The 17,670-nt window shown below is 36.4% G+C and overlaps 1 protein-coding gene across 1 annotated transcript in view; it reads left to right on the forward strand.

The window, feature by feature from the left end:
- Nucleotides 1-17,670, forward strand: part of mgat4a (alpha-1,3-mannosyl-glycoprotein 4-beta-N-acetylglucosaminyltransferase A) — a 72,895-nt gene that overhangs the window by 25,323 nt on the left and 29,902 nt on the right. Inside the window, exons 3-4 of the mRNA XM_065292893.2 lie at nt 6,527-6,694; nt 9,145-9,285. Coding sequence (XP_065148965.1) covers nt 6,527-6,694; nt 9,145-9,285 — 309 coding nt within the window. The remainder of the gene's footprint in view (nt 1-6,526; nt 6,695-9,144; nt 9,286-17,670) is intronic.

A 17,670-nucleotide genomic window follows, 5' to 3' on the forward strand; every position in this document is an offset into this window, starting at 1 on the left:
AGTTGTTCATTCGGTAGACACACAGACAGTGTAATTGGACGATGTGTCAGTTTTACCAAAATTCATAGACACTACACTGACCCACTGGCCCATCCATCAAAGGCACTTTTTATATGTGTGCAGTACCTCTGGATTATAGCCTGAGATAAACAAGAGAAACAGAAAAGAGGCAGGAAGGAGGGGTAGGGAAGAAGATAACAAGATTAAGTGGATGTGCAACAGTTTATGTGCTAATCCATTTAGAGGCTGCAGTCTGTCAGGATATTAGATGGACTTTGTACGGCTGAGACAAACACTAGGCTAATGGTGATTTAAGGCCGGAGTGTCCTTCATGGTTGGTTTATAGATCAGTGCAAATTTACGTATAATATGATGCTGGCATGAAATCATAAATAATGCATGAGATGGAGAAAGAGTCCTAGTAAACAAACACAAAGAAGTTTCACCTGCATTTGTTGTGGGCTTGGGAATGTTCTAAAATAATAAAATGTGTTCAGTACCTCAGATTAGATAAATGGGCGGAGAGAAGGCGGTCTGGTGGCTTTTCGAACATATTCAACCACATGTGCGTTTACACTACAAAAGCAATCCGATCTAAAGTGTTTTTTCACTATCTCTGAATGTGGTTGTAAGTCAAAACGTCTTGAACATCGTTTACACCTGGCATTAACATCATCCACTTGTGATCGGATTGACGAAAATGCATGTTTATGCCAAGTGTAAACTAGGGCTGTCACTTTTGAGAAAAAAGTGATTCAATCACAAGATTATTAACAGTGACAGTCATAAACTGGGCTGTCTGGATTACCTTTTTACTTAATGTTTGAAACAGCAGGTTATCAACGTATGAATACAAAACTTATATATGAAAAACGATTCAGAACAGTTACAGACAATAACATGACAACTTAAACAGCAGCAGGAGTATAGGAGCCCAAACGGAATTCGCGCCCGCAGATTTCGGAAGAAAACTGCGGAATTCTGCGGATTTAATGCCCGTCATTGACAAGCACACATATCCCGCGCTTGAGCGTGTTTGTGAGAAGTAATCTCATTGACAACAAGCACACATACATACATAGCCTATCTCACGCGTTTGTGAGCCGTCAGTGGAGAGTACATTAACCCTGCGCGTGCTGTTTGCTCGCCCGTTTTCAATGATAGAGAGCACAAACCCTTTGATATTTGAGATGAAATTAAACTTACCGCAGAGTTAAGCAGATCTCACTTGACTCTGTCGTCTATGTGACGCGTGACAGTCAGCACATGATCATTTAAAATCCGTTTACAAGACAAATGCTGTTGTTGTTTAATATAAAGTTTACATTGCGTTGTAAAAATAATAAAATTATCTTCATTCATGCTAATTTCATAATGCGAACGTATTAACACAAGCTTTTATTCTGCTATAATATTTAACACTATAAACATTAATATGTCATTTTATATACAAACTATAATTCTATCTTGACATGCACATTAGGTTCATGTTGGTCCAATTTGATACCCTCTCTTGCGCACAGTTGCCGTCGTCGGTCTCACTCTCAACCTCCTTCCTATTACGAGGTGTTACTGTAAAAAATGTGTTACATATGGCATTTAAAAAACCGGATAGTTTATTTAAAGTTCGAATACGGATATTTCACATCATGTTCGAATGCATATTCGAATATCGAATAAAAAGTGACAGCCCTAGTGTAAACAGCCTCACAGTTGATTGAGTAGATCAGTAGTTCGTGCCTTAGATACTATGGATAGATGCTGCATTGGCTTGGCACTGAAACGATTGCAACACTGCTGCTTCAACTCTACATCTGTGATGGCGAGCATGTGCATTGTGAATGCTCTTATCTGTTAACATTAGCACCGGAAAAAAACTGTGTGTTGCAAACGTGAAACTAAGTATGCACTCTGTGTCCAACACTGCCAAATGTAGCATCTGTTTACATATATATCTATAGTCCGAGATATCAGATGTGGGCTTAGACTGTGCATGTTCATGTGTTTTGGAGGAGACGTGGTTTTGGTTGTCGATTTAAATAGAGGGTGGGATCGTGATTCAAGTGCTAGTAGGCTAATGTAAGCATTTTTTTAAATCACGCACACTACCCTTAACCCCTGGTTAAGTATGAATAGTGTGAAACAGAAAACCCAGGATTCAGTTAACCTGGGGTTTAGTGTGTATGGCTACAGTAGTCAACAGTGTGGTTACCCATCATTCAATGTCTCAGTTTGTGTTCAACAAAGAAAGAAACTTGTACAGGTTTCGAACAACATAAGGTTGAGTAAATCAGTGATTCCCAACCAGGGGTACGCGTACCCCAGGGGGTACGTGAAGAGTTTCCAGGGGGTACGCGAAAAGATTTAGATTTTGCTGTGATCTCATTTACTTTTAATAAAAATGTCTTTCGTTTGTCCAGTCATTGACCTAAGATTGATTTTTGTGAGGAAAGCATTGTAAAAAGGACTACTTTAAATGTAATTTTAATCTTATCATTAATATTATTCACCCGTCGTGAGTAAATGCCCTGCATGCTCCAAAACGCAATAGCGATGGCCAACTCAAGAACATCTGACTATTTTCAAGGAACCTGAGTAGTTTCTAAAGACACAAAATGTATTAACTATAAATAATGTTCAAATAATGATATTCATTCCCGCTGCCTTTGCATTTTCAAATGATGCAGAAAAATATTTGCATTGTTTTTGGCTAACATATTTGATGTCTTTTGTATTTATAGTGAATGTCTTAACACATTTTATTTCTCTTTATATTTGAACATAATTATTTAACTTATTTGCACATTTTAATTATCAGTAACTTAAATTAAGATTTTAGTAAATTTAGGGCATTTACTAAAAAGGACGTTAGAGCTCAATTCCAAACCTGCGACAATTTGCGTGCGATTTACTACAAAGGCGCAAATAAAATACAAAGGCACAATAATGACATAAGCACATTTTCATAATGACCATTGCAATCTACTAAGAGCTCCGCAAATTAGTGCAGGGTCGCAAATAAGAGAACTCCGCAGGACATCGCAATGAAAATGCGGACTGTGGAGTGTGAAATTCCAGCTAAGTAAAAGTACACTAAGAACCAGAGGACGAAAGATGAAGGGTTAAAAGAAGTTTTGAAATACCTGATTTAACTTCTCCTCGTTACTTCTCTTTTCTCCAGCAAATTAAACATAGCATGGCAAATTATATATATTTAAAAAAAAAGTATGTTCCTCTGGCGAAATGTAATATTATCCTCCCATTAATGTTCCTTCTAAAAGGAAAACTTTCACAAATGCATATGCAATAAGGCCGCAAAAATAACACCTTTTCAGAGCTAAATATCTACTGCGTGTCTTTAGTAAGTTCAGTCGTTATTTAACGCCAAAATGATGGTTTGCGCAAGCCGTTAATAAATCTGGGCCTTAAAGGGGTCATATGATGAAATATTTTAATTTGTAAAATAAATCTTTGGCTTTACCAGAGTCCGTATGTGAAGTTTTATCTCAAAAAACCCTATAGATAATTAATTATAGTATGTCAAAATTGCCATTTTGTAGGCCTGAGCAAAATTTGCATCTTTTAAAATGCAAATGAGCTGATAAAATGCAAACACTGATCGCAATGATAGTGGTTTGTTGAAATAAACATGCTTCATCAGTCAGTCCTTTTTACTTTAATGTTTAAAATGAATTAATTAATTAATATTACTAATTATTTGTCTTTAAAACACAACTTTGGTTAAGTTTCGATGAAGGGGTACTTGAGCCTTACTGATAGGGCTGTGGGGGTACTTAGGGCTAAAAAGGTTGGGAACCACTGGAGTAAATGATAAAATAATTTTCATTTTTGTGTAAACTATCCCTTTAAGGATGTTAGCAGCTACATTCCTCTTCATCTTTTGCACATGAGCTCTGCATCATCTTTTTCTTTATTTGAAATGTGTGCATATTTTCATGTGGATTATTATACAGTCACTACATATCTGTATGTAGGTTAAATGCCTCCTGCTTTATTTACTGCAAACACCATCTAAGGTTTACACAATCTTAAGGTTTTTCAGGTGGTCTGCTAACAAACATGCCATTTGATCCTTATGTTATTGGTGAATAGGGTGCTTTTACTGTCCTACATGATGAAGTCAATACTTTTGGGAATATGAGAATTTCCCTTGTAGCACTGGATGATTGTCTGTCTAAACCACAGAGGAATTGGGTGACACTTCCACTTTAGATCAGTAATATAAAAAAGACATGATAGTAGTTGTTAACTTTGAATGGATTAATCATGATTCTTTATTTATATATTTATACTATCACTCTTTGTTATGTATAGAGTTGCTGCCTTTGTAAAGAAATTAGACACTTTTATAAGGCTGCCTATAAAGGCAGTAGACAGCATGAAAAGGTTGCTGATGAATAAAATACAGTAATTTTGGATATAAAAGAAATCCTTTTAGAAACATGTAGTGGCCCCAAGTAGATCTAGATGCAATGGGAAAAGTTCAAATCGATCATCATGCTCCCATCTATATGAAGACAGTCTAACATTTTGACAGAAAAACATTGACGCTTTCATAGAAAAATGTACATGAACATCAACTGCAGGATTTAAACCATGAACTTTTGGAGAAATGGAAGTTGATTGAACGTAGAAGAGGTTTTGTATCAGTCAGGCTATGTTTAAATGACACCAATAGTAAAAAATGAAAAGCTTTTCCCCTGAGTTTTAGAAAAATTTCCTGTATAAATGACAACGATGTCAAAAAGGTCCTGGATTACACAGATATGCTATATTTATCTTGTTTGTATTCATCTGTGCAGATTACCTTGTTGGACAAAATATGTATGTGTTATGTTTTTTTTTTAAGATGTAAATAAGTCTTTGGTGTCCTCAGAGTGCGTATGTGAAGTTTTAGCTCAAAATGCCCAACAGATAATTTATTATAACATGTTAAAATTGCCAGTTTGTAGGTGCGAACAAATGTGTCATTTAAAATGCAAATGAGCTGATGAAATGCAAACACTGATCGCAATGATTGTGGTTTGTTGAAATTGAAACTCATTTTTTTTTTTTTTTTTTTGTTGCAAAATTAAATTGGAAATGTATTACCTAAACTGATAAGATGTGTTTAACATGGTCAAGCTAAAAATGTAGCAAAATGATCATTTAAATGTAATTAGAAAAATGTTCATTTCAGGGTAGGACCCATGGGATTGCATTTTCATTTACATATTGCGCAATGGATGTAGCAAAATTCAATTGAAAATGCATTCTGAGCTGCCCACGCCCCCACCCTGTGAATCACTGCGTCAAGGCGGGGTCAGCATTGCCAGTTGCGTGACCTCACGTGGGAAACATGGATAATTGAGTGTTATATTCACTGACGGATTAAGTGAAGCATAAAGTTATGAGGATTTTTACGTGTTTGTAGGTGACAGAACTACCGCGTTGTTTAAACGTCTAAAAAACCAAAATGCCATTATCATGCAAACAAACAGCCACATCTCACAAAATAAACGTTTATCGTTGAAAACGTTGTGGTGTAAATGCCCCCTCCGATAAAAATGCTCTCACAGTTCTTCATTGTCTGTAGGGTAAACACATTAAGCTTCATTCATCTTTAAAGCATCTTTGAAATGTTCATAGCATGTTGACTCTGCAAATACAGTAGGTGGTATGACCCATTTCTAATCTCCTCTAGCAGAAGGATACTTCCCACTGGCAATGTCTCAAACCAGAATCTAGCCGTCTTTCTGTCTGTCTGTTTTTCTTCATATAAGCAACAGACAGATACTCTTCCTGGAACCACATGTCTCTCAGAAACTGTGAGGTAACCAGGAAAAGTCAAGCAGGTCTGCTTCCTGACATTAACGGTTTTGCTGACTTTAGATACTTGATAGCTTCTCTGCGCTTAGAAGCTTATTTTTGCGCAACCCCCAACTTACAGCAATTGCTTATCTTTATCGATGCAAGTTCATTAGTTTCATGCTGCTAAACAGATGCCTGTTCATTCACTGCATGAAGCATGCTTAACTGTCATAAATCATTTAAAGAAGTGTAAAAAAATCTATGTTGATGTACTTTTTTCTGTTTAGCTTAATATGCATTTGTATGAAAAAGTGATTTGTAGGTTGATTTAAACAAAACACATAAATGAGTGGTCTGAGATACAATAATGATGCCTATCAAAAGGAGAACAATCTTGGCAAATATGTTGTATGTTTTAAACAATATTAAATATTAAAAATCAGACGTATTTGAAAAGTATGTCAAGAATATTTGAACCCTCTAAAGCTCTCATTAATTTGAAACTATTAACAATTGTGAAAGTGCTCTATAAATAAATAAATTGAATTGAATTGTGAGTGCTAAAGCTCTAGAAGGAAATACATTGGAATGGCTTGTGTTTGGTGCTTCTTTGTGTGACAGTTGTTGGTTTTGCTGCTGCTTGAAGGATGACAAACCGATAAATTCATGTTTTCAGTCAGACGTAATATTCTGTCTCTTTCTCCTTTTTCTTTAGAAAAGTTGGTAGCTTACCAGAGGGAGTTTCATGCTCTGAGGGAGCGACTGCGTGTGGCGGAGCACCGAACCCTCCAGCGCTCATCTGAGCTCAACAACATCCTCGAACAGTTCAGACGCGCCATCGCAGAGACCAATGGCAGCAAAGATGCTCTCTCCAATTTCTCAGGTTATTGGATGCTTCTATGTTCATTAAAGATTTGGTTGGCATCACTCATTTTTATTTTTAATGCATTAACTTCTCATGTTTGACTTTGCTATACAAAATTAAATGATTACTTTGTTTATCGGCTATACGGTTTTCTATACACAAAAAGTATTGGGTATTTGTTAACGTTTGTTAACAGTGAAGAATACTTATACAGCATTTAGTAGTATCTTTGTTTGTGTTAATGCCAGCCTTTAATGAAAAGTTGTAACTGTTAACATTTAGTTAATGCACTTAAAGAAGTGTATAGCCATTAACTAACATTAAAGCAATACTCCAGCCAAATATTAAAAATGTCCCATGATGTATACATATGTCCATCATCTTTTAAACAAACACATTTGGAGTTATTTTAGTAAATGTCCTTGATTTGCTAAGCTTATAAATGGGCAAAAACAGGGATTAGGTAACAGCCTCTCACTTTAAAGCCCAAAAAGTGCATCCATCCTTCACGTAAGTTATCCACAAGGCTGATTCCAAGATGGCGTTGTTACTAGATGCTAGTTATTACGGTTTTAAAGTTCAAAATATGTATATTTTTTTATACAAAGTTAAAACAATTACCAGCAGAAGACCTTTTATTAACCACTTGGAGCCATGTGGATTACTTTTGTAAAGGATGAATTGACTGTTTTGCTGCTTAAAGTCAGAAGTTGTTCCCTGATTCCTGTTTTCTACCATTATAAAGCTTGGAAGAGCAATGACATTTACTAAAATAACTCCAAATGTGTTCATCTGAAAGATGATGAACATATGTATCTGATTGCTTGAGGGGGAATACATAATGGGGTACTTTGGATATTTGGCTGGAGTATCACTTTAACAAATATTATTATTTTATAAGAAAGTTAAATTGTTAGTTAATTTTAACTAATGTTAAGAATTGCAAACTTTTTCTAAGTGCTCCAATGAAATGTCACTTTGTGTTAACTACAGAATTAGTCCATTAATACAGAATTATGCAGAGTCCCCCCTCAAAACTGAAAATGTGACAACACTACAAGTAACAGATCCTAAGTGTATTGCATTGGAAGGCAGCTTTGTTCTGTTTATTTTAAACTCTTACCATTAACATTTTTTCACAAAGCTCTTTACTAAACTTGGGGGCTTCAATCTGCCTAAAAATACTCACCTTTGAAAAACGGTGCCTTGGTTTGTTAAAAACAGAAGATATATTCTTCTAGAAATTGAGCTTAAAACCAATATCGCTCATGGTGGCATTCCCATATCATAGAGTTGTCTTAAAAAGTGCTTTTGTATTTATAGTTATAACTGTAAATACATATAAATTAGGGATGGGACGATTACATGTTTCACAATTAACCACCATAAAACGACCTGACGGTTAGTATTATCGTTTAAAATTTAATTACCATTAAAACCTTGTTTGATTACCGTGATTTTAAAAACTCGTGGTAAATCCTGTCCAGCCAGAATCAGTTTGACGCAGGCACGCACATGCAAAATAGTTTTTTGCATAAGAAGGCATTTAAGGGATAATGTATTGTATTCATTCACGGTAAACTTATTAGACAGATTTATTTATTTTTTTACCGCAGAAATAATTTCAGGGACATGACATATAATTAATTGTGATTTTCAAAAATAAAACATTTCCATTTCATTGAAAACAACAGCATGATAATATTGATAACCGTGGTAACTCTGGTCAGTATAATCATGATATGAAATTTTCATACCGTCCCATCCCTAATATAAATTATATGGTAAGGAGACAAATTATAAATGAGTGTCTTGAAACTTTTAATAAAATCTCTCAAAACAAAAAGACATTTACACTCCAAGCCAAACATGAGTCTTAGGTGATGCAGTTTCTCCATGAGAATGTTTTTTTTTGTCCTGATTTGTGACTCTAGACCAAAAAACAATCATAAGGGTCATTGGTTTATGGTTTGTTAGGATAGGACAATATTTGGCAGAGATACAACTGGAATCTGAGGGTTGCAAAATTCTAAATATTGAGAAAGTTCTTACTAGCACATTACTAATGATATTAAGATTCTAAATATATTTATAGTAGGAAATGTACAAAATATCTTCATGGAGCATGATCTTTACTTTATATCATAAGGATTTTTAATTTTGGCTTATAACGTGTATTGTTGACTATCGTTACAAATATAACCATGCAGCTTATTTGTGGTCCATGGTCACATTTAGTCCGCATACAGTAAACCACCTCCGCATGTTTCCAACCATAATAGATCGGTAACTGAATGTTTTATTGCAGTATTAAAATTTGCTGTTGTTTTGGATAAACCTTATTAAAATAATGTATGTTGTATAATTTAATAATATTTTTAAATGTCAAAAGTTTATGTATGCAGATTTCTCCAATGCTTCTGCTGAATTAGATTTGATCTGAACGTTTTGCTGTGCTTTTTCTACAGATGAGACACAGAAGTTATTGAAGGAGTTGGCTCATAGGAAGCCTCTCCAGGTGCCGAATATCTACCACCACCTGCCTCACCTGCTCAACAATGAGGGCAGCCTGCACCCCGCAGTACAGGTGGGCCAGGGGCGTACAGGAGGTGAGCGAAACAACTATTAGCAGTCATTCATTTGCATGTTATATTTTGTAAGTGAAAGGCGTTTCCAGTAGCATGGAAATGGTATGTGTCACTCACTATTATTTTTTCCTGGATATTTTAACATGTTTTAATAAATGCTGCCAACATTGGATAATCTAGTTATTTTAATACTTGGCAAATGAAAGGCAATCAATCTCATTTGATTATATTTTACTGATTAAAGGTGCAATCTATAGCTTACAAGTACATAAACAGTCAGTGTTTAAAACTGTCTTCTTACCTTACCATGGGTTCTTACCTTACCATGGGTTCACACCAGCCGCATTTGAGGCGTCAAATTCACGCCTACCGCATCTAGTTTGCCGCTTGAACATTTTGAGTTTACCCACTTCATTCGCGAGTGAAATTCTAGTCATCAAGACATTCATGCAGAAATTCACGTCATGGGAGGGGCTTCTGTGACTCCGCTCGCTTTCTGTAATCACGTCACTACTAGAGCAAGCTCCTGATTGGCGTGGTGCGTTTTTCTGGCAAAGTAAAAAATGTTCAACGTGCGCGTTTCCCGCGGCAACGCTCAATACGTGCCATATGTGGAGGAATCTCGTCAACGCGTCTTCACATTGACTTAACACTTAAATCACTCGCACATGATGCCTCTACCGCGGCTGGTCTCTACCGTGGCTGGTCTGAACGCAGCATTATGGGGTGTACACACCATACGCGAGTAGATTACATAGAAAGTCAATTCAAAACGCAAACTTACATGGTTGATGTGAATGACATGAATTGGGTGGCGCATTTACAGCAAAAACATGCGCTATTCACCTCAAACACGTCTTCGTGCAAGTTGCAAATATTTAACTAGAGTAAAAAATTTGCATGACACAAAGTTAAATTCCGCAAGTAATCTAGTTCGAGGAATGCGATGCTTCGCGTTTTGTGTGTATGCAGCATTATGGGACGTACTCACTACGCATTGAACGTAAATTCAATGATTTGCATGATGTAGATTACATGCAAAGACGCAAATAGAGGTGAACATGCATGGGCCGATGCGAATTGGGCAGCGCAATTGCAGCGAAAACACGTGCAATTTGCCTCCAACGCGTCTTAACGCAAATTGAAAATATTCCCCCATGTAATTTAGAGCGAGGAATGCGATGCTTCGCGTTTGGTGTGTGCGCAGCATTATAGTAATGGTTTTTAATTTGAGCTTGAATTAAGCTAGAATTATCGTAAAAGCGTAAAAGACGGTTACCTAAAGTAATTTGGAAGTTTATGTTTTAAACCGAGATGGCTATAGCGTGGCAAAAGTTAAAGAATTGCAGATTTGAGGATTGTTTTTCTTGATAATCTGGCCACCTGTCCAGAGTCTTTCCCTGTCTGGGGTATCATCGGAAAGCACCAAGCAGGATATGATGTATGTTACCAAATTTCTCACAAATCAGCAGAAATTTTAAGTTTTTCCACATCAGATCCATTTAAATCTTTTTATGTTGGCACTGTTCAGCCACTGCTCTTCATCTCTAGACAAATGCTAACAACTGCTGTGGCCTTGTGAGGCTTCAAAGCATTCATTTGAAGTTTTTCACCGTCCGTTCCTCCCATTTTCACCCAAACAATGGGGGATTGCCGTTTACCTCGTCCTTGCCTTTCATATTGTGTTACACGTGGGCTGTCGTAGGCCTAGTACATGTGTCAGAGCTGAAGCCGTAGCCAGCAGCCCTGAGTGAAGCCCAGGTGAACTTTTGCTCTCCATCACACCCACAGCAGGATTATCAGATTCCCATTAGAGGAATCAACACCTTCTGGATCCATAGAGGGTCACAGAAAGGACAGTTCTGAAGGGATGGCATAACATAAAAATGCACGTTTTGGACAGGTTTTAGTTTTTTTTGTGTGTTTTAATGGTTGATTTGGATAAAAAGCTTTTGGCAAATGGAATGCATAAACTATTTAACCAAACATTTCTGATATAAGGGTCCAAATTGTAAAATGTAACTTGTAGGAGGTAGGGGTGTATAGTGGTTACAGCCCACTGGTCTGTGATTGGCTGTGCTGCTTTACTGGTATATACATCTCTACTGTCATCAGGCTTGTCGACACCCAGAGCCTGGAGCTGTCGTGCTCTTTTGTAAGCCCTGTTTTGTTCTCATTTGTCCCATCTCATGCGGTATGTGGGTTAATGACATGTAACTAAACAACTAGATGGTTTTATTACATGCAACATCCTACTCCAGAACAGTCTGCGGTGCACAACAATATTCTTGGATGACTAAATGACGTTAGAGCACGTTAAAAAAAAACTCATGTGTCTGGCATCCTTTCACATGAGGAGGTTGTTTTTCTGAGTATGTGGGAAAAACAGAGAGCGTGTTTTTGTTGGAACACCAAAAGCTTCCCATGGTCTACACCCATCCCCTCCCCAACTCGTTGATGGACCTCCGCTGCTGGCTTATAGTAATGTCAGCCGCCCTATTCAGATTGTGTGGCAAGACTGCGGTTGACTCTGGCTCGTGCCCGTGCATGCGGTCCTTCTCCTCTTAATGAGATCGTGGCTTAGGGGAGGCTATTTTTAGATCTGTAAATGGGGACATCTTCTTCTGTCTGGACCCTAGAGACAATGTCCCACACTCACCAATCTTGATAAAATATTGAAAAAAAGCTGACATTAGAAAATGATATCATTCTGGCAGACATTCTTGCTGTTAGAGTCCCCAATGTCTTTCTCTTGCATGCATGGGGCTGAGTGATCGAACATTCGTGTTATATTTACATGTATGCATTTGGTAGAAGCTTTTATACAAAGTGACTTACAGTGCATTAAACCATATATTTATTTATCAGTATGTGTGTTTCCTGGGGATCAGATTCTTGATCTTTGCCCTGCTAATGTAATGCTCTACCAACTCTACAAAAAAGTGGTTTTGGTTTATATAGTTAATTTTGCCCTACATGACAACTGTGATTTTGTAACTTACTCATTTAAATTATATTAAGCCTTAAAGTCCCTGTAAGCTGGAAGTCGCGATCGACTTTACTTCCGTGTTGTGACGTATTTTCAAGTGAAACAGAATATCACGTGAGTAAAATAGTGGGATGGTTTGTGTTTTTCACTGTGCTTTGATTAGGTCTATATAAGTAGGCGTTTCATTCAGAAATAGAACTGGAGCTGACTGACAGTTGGGGGGTGGAGTTAACAGATGCTCCCGCCCAAGCTGTCTAGCTGATGTCATCAGATAATGATCGCCACAAGATGCTCATAAGGGCACATAAATAAAACAAAGGCCAATCTCCACATAACACCAACTGTGATGTTACAGTTGTGATATACGCCCCCAATATTAAATGACACATTAAATTAATTACAATGTTGTTACAATGTTAAAAAAAAGTTGTGACTGCTAAGTTAGCGTTATATGCTAGTTAATGCTATATGCTAGCGTTTAGGCTGAAGTTCTGCTTTTGACTTTACAGTTATGTTTTGCAGGTCCATACTAAAAAAAAATACAAACTTACCACTCGGAAAAGTCCATTAAGCGTCATGAAACCCTCACTGTTTCAGCTCCAGTCTACCTCACTATCATTTTGAAAAATGCTATTTAAATGGGCATGGACGCTTTGAGAAGAACGGCGATGAGTGGGCGGGGCAACTGATATAAGCTAGATTTACTAAGATGAGCAGTATTACAGAAATAATTAAACGAATATGATATTTTATAAATTTTCTTCAGAACCATATCCATGTGCGATTATCCTGAGCCACAGACAACCCTCCCCCGGCTGACCTGGGGCACGGAGCACATGCACGTGCGCACACACAAAAGCGAAATGTCTCCGCTTGGATAAGAACATGTTATCTTCTAAATAATAATGAGACACTGACGGTCATGATGTACTGCAGTAATTTGCCACGTCATAGCCCTGTGATGTTTACACGATATGGAGTTTAAACCCGGAAGACAAAAATATCACAAAAAAGCTAAAAATTTACCAGTTTTCTTTTAATGTTAAAATTAACAGATACTAACTGTGTATTCTATGATGTGCAACACAACTAATTTTGTTAATATCTAAAAAAAGTGTTGGTTAGTGTTTCATGACGCTTTAACAATCTCCAAACAATTGATTATTCCTCAAGCTTGGCATCTTCGTCTGATACAGGCTCAAACATGATACAGCTGATACAGCTACTCAAAAGAGCTGTTCTGTAAAATAGCCAATCAGAGAAGAGCTTATTATTTATAGACCATTTAATTCTAAAGGCAAATCCTAGGGTTGTAAATGGACAACTATCTCTGGATAGTTTTTTGTGCTTAATAAAGCCATAACGTCTATGTAGATATCAAAGAACATATAAATTTTTTTTCACATTATTTGGCTACATGGGTGTGGTTTCACCAACCAGGCACCTTGGCTCCACCCACGTTCTGTCTCTTTCCATTTTGGGTATCCGAGAGTGACATGCGGTGACACGTGGCCAAGATTGCGACAGTTGGCGGTGCCTACTTTGGGCTTCAAAAATGCTTTTGTACAGTTGTCGTAGTGAGCCCCGAGAGAGGCCAAGGGGATGTGGTAGGAAGGCTTAGATCACACAAACTTAATTCCCAAACTATGTGCTGGCCATATATAATAAGCAATACTGACAGTTTTTTCTTTGGCTCATGATTTGCATGTATAAAATACTTTTTTTTGACATGGTGTTTTTAGCTATATACACCAGTTCTAAGACGAACACACAATCTTTGTCATCTGTAGGGTGCTGTAATCTCCCTAAAGACTGTCTATTTAAATCTACAGTAGTTTATTTTGTTTTATAGTTGTGGCTTTGTCTTAAAGTACAGCCAAACAGCATGCAGACATCATACTGCAGATGAAAGTAAAGCATTCTTGGTTAATGATGGAGCTCAGCATGTCTTTATGTAACCGAGCACCTGAAGGCCAGACATTACTTTGGTGAAAGAGAAGAGGTGGCGTAGGAGAAGATGACTTGTGTTGAACGCACATTAACTGTTGTGTCTCTATTAGTTTTTCTATCTCGGTCTCTCAGGTACTTTATCTCTGTCGGATAGACTTTACCCTTTTATGTGTTCTCTCTCTCTCTCCCTCTCTCTCTCTCTCTCTCTCTCTGTCTGATACTCAACCAGACAAACCATGGCATTCAAAACACTTGCAGAAGATACAGGGGCATATTTTATTATTTTCTGTTTGGTGCTGATGAAGTGTGACAAGGCTTCTGTCACCCTGTCACTCCCATCAGATCACTGCCATACACACACGTGACACACATTCATACACTTGTGCTCGACGTGAGTACTTGTATTGAAGGTATTTCTGTCCATTTCTGTCCATTGTTTCTGTAGCTCAGTGGTAGAGCATTGTGTTAGCAGCGCAAATGGTTGTGAATTCAAACCAAGAGAATACACATAATGATCAAATGTAGACGGTAGTGTTGTAGTCAAGACCACCTAAACCGAGACAAAGTCATGACCAAGACCAAGACAGGCCAAGACCGAGACAAGAGCAAGACTTTAAAGGGTCGAGACAGAGTCAAGACCAAGACAGGCCGAGACCAAGATAAGACCAAGACCAGTGCAAGTCACTGCATTAAAACACTTATGATAAAATGTGGAATATGCGTATGATTAGGCACTTCTTGTCTGTGTGCGTGCATGTGTGTGTGTGTGTATGCCATCAGAGAAGTTGATCAAATAATCAAAGGCATTGCAGATATGTGGGAATTCATCTTTGTCTATAAGCAAATAAAAGTGAACAAACACTAAAGAGCTGAAATCAACTTAACCATTTAATCTGAACTGTCTTTCCATGGCTTGCCATTCACTTTACACAATGCAGGTGTTTAATAAAATTAGAAAAAATGTCATTGTGAGAAACTTAAACAATGCTTAAACAATGCCAACATCATATGCCAAACCTGAATAAACTGCATAAAATAAATGATAAAAAATACATTTGTTTTTTTTGTCTTGTTTTCAAAAATAAATTTGTAAAAATATCTAAAAATTCTTAAATTAAGATGCTTTTTCTTGATGAGCAAAACTACCCAAGAAAATAAGTCTAGTTTTTAGACCAAAAATATTAAATTTAGTTGATTTTGTGCATAAAACAAGCAAAAACCTTTTTCTTAAACACTAAATTCAAGAAAAATTCATGCTTACCCCATTGGCCGATTTTTTTTTTTTTTTTTTTTTTTTTTTTTTTTTTTTTTTTTTTTTTTTTTTTTTTTTGCTGGTTTTATGCACAAAATCACTTAAATTTGATATTTTTGCTCTAAAAACTAGACTAGTTATTTTGTTATCAAGAAAAAGCATCTTAATTTAAGAATTTTTTTATTTTTTTACTGAAAACAGGACAAAAATACAAAAAAAATGTTTTTCTTGAAAATAATTATTTGCATTGTACCATCAGTTGTGGTCTTGACCAGTCTTGAAATAAAATTCCGAGTCCTCTTTGTCTGAGACTGAGACGAGACCAAGAACTTTAAAAAGTGGTCTTGAGACGGAGACCGGTCTCAAGAACTTCAACACTAGTAGACGGTACCTTGTAATTTCACCTTTGATAAAAGTGTCTGTCTGCTTGAATTATTTTGGTCATATGCATATTATACATACGGTTTTGGCTTGCTTTATTACATGAATTTTGACCTCATTTTTTGAAATTTTAAGATGTAGAATAGTGTTAAGATAGTCAAGCTTGTAACCTGAGAGTTGCCGGTTCGCGTCTCTGGTGCCCTTGAGCTAATTGCAGTGTGTTTCACCACTCACTGGGATGGGTTAAATGCAGAAGTCACATACTGAGTATACGTTGCATACTTGACAAGCTTGTCACTTTCACTATTGCAAAATGACGGCGTTTCCATTAACCGATGATATGTGACTAAAACATTTTTTTTCTCTCTCGCGATAATTTATTTCAAACATCAGTTCGACTGATGTTGGAAAAATTACTAATATCACTTCCACCGCACTAGTTATCATTTTTACAGAAGGAGACGTAAGAGTATTATCCAAACATTATTGGCAAGAAAAACCTCTTATACTTGGGACCAGACACGTATTGTGATTTTTCTGGGAGGTTTTAGTACTGTACGTATTGTGTGATCTTCAAATAATAATTATGTTTACTTACTTTTGAAAATGTGAATAAACTGTTTAACAGTTTTGCGAAATAATACACTTTTTTCTGAATTGCCTGAAATGCTCCCTTATTGGAGCATTAAAAAAATTTTGGTGCACCACATCCTGGTGGTAAACATTCAGTTTGGTGCGCATTTTAAAGGGTAATGAAAACATAGCTAGTGTTGCACATTTTTTTAAACCAGTTTTCCAAATACCGGTTGTACAAACCATTGTAGTAAAAGTAATAGAACCTCCCTAAAACGGAACAAACTTTTAGTTTGTAACCTTTATGACAATTAAATCCACTTGGCTGTCAATACAGTATAATATGTAGCATTAATATATTTTATACTGGTTTAAATTAAAATTGTACTGCGGAAAGTTAAAAATAGCATAAACTGAGAATTACCATTTGAGAATATATGAAAGAATACACAAAAAAAGGGGAAAAAATTAGCTGAAAATGATGTCACAGATCATCTCGGAGAGATGAGAGGCAGTGTTTCTCATGTAATGTACAGTATAGGGATGGGACGGTATGAAAATTTCATATCATGCTTATATTGACCAGAGTTACCACGGTTATCAATATTATCATGCTTTTGTTACAATGAAATGGAAATGTTTTATTTTTGAAAATCACAATTGAATATTTCATGTCCCTGAAATTATTTCTGTGGTAAAAAATAAATACATCTGCCTAGTAAGTTTACCGTGAATTAATACAATACATTATCCCTTAAATGCCTTCTTGTGCAAAAAACTATTTTGCATGTGCGTGCCTGCGTCATACTGATTCTGGCTGGACAGGATTTACCGCGAGTTTTTTAAATCACGGTAATCAAGCACGGTTGTAATTAGGGCTGGGATAAACGATTATTTTTTTTAACGATTAATCTAGCGATTATTTTTTCGATGCATCGATTAATCTAACGATTCATTTTGTCAGTCCGATTCGACTTCGATTCGATTCTCGATTATCTCCCCATTAATTAACTAATAGCAAGTTATACATGTTGATTTACATATCTGAATGTAAACATTTCAATATATCTTTATTGCTCTTAAAATTTCAAAATAAAAAAAGACTATACAAATGCAAAATAATGCATTCTTAGACAGAGGTAGCATTCAATAAAGCATTTGCAGTGCATACTGTGCAGTTAAGTAACCGTATAAAAATCTCAAATTCAAATTACTTTATTTTACATGCATTTATGAGCAAAACCTCTTCAATGTGCCTTTT

This window comes from Paramisgurnus dabryanus, chromosome 15 (assembly GCF_030506205.2).
Source record: "Paramisgurnus dabryanus chromosome 15, PD_genome_1.1, whole genome shotgun sequence".
In the NCBI taxonomy this organism is placed as follows: domain Eukaryota; kingdom Metazoa; phylum Chordata; class Actinopteri; order Cypriniformes; family Cobitidae; genus Paramisgurnus; species Paramisgurnus dabryanus.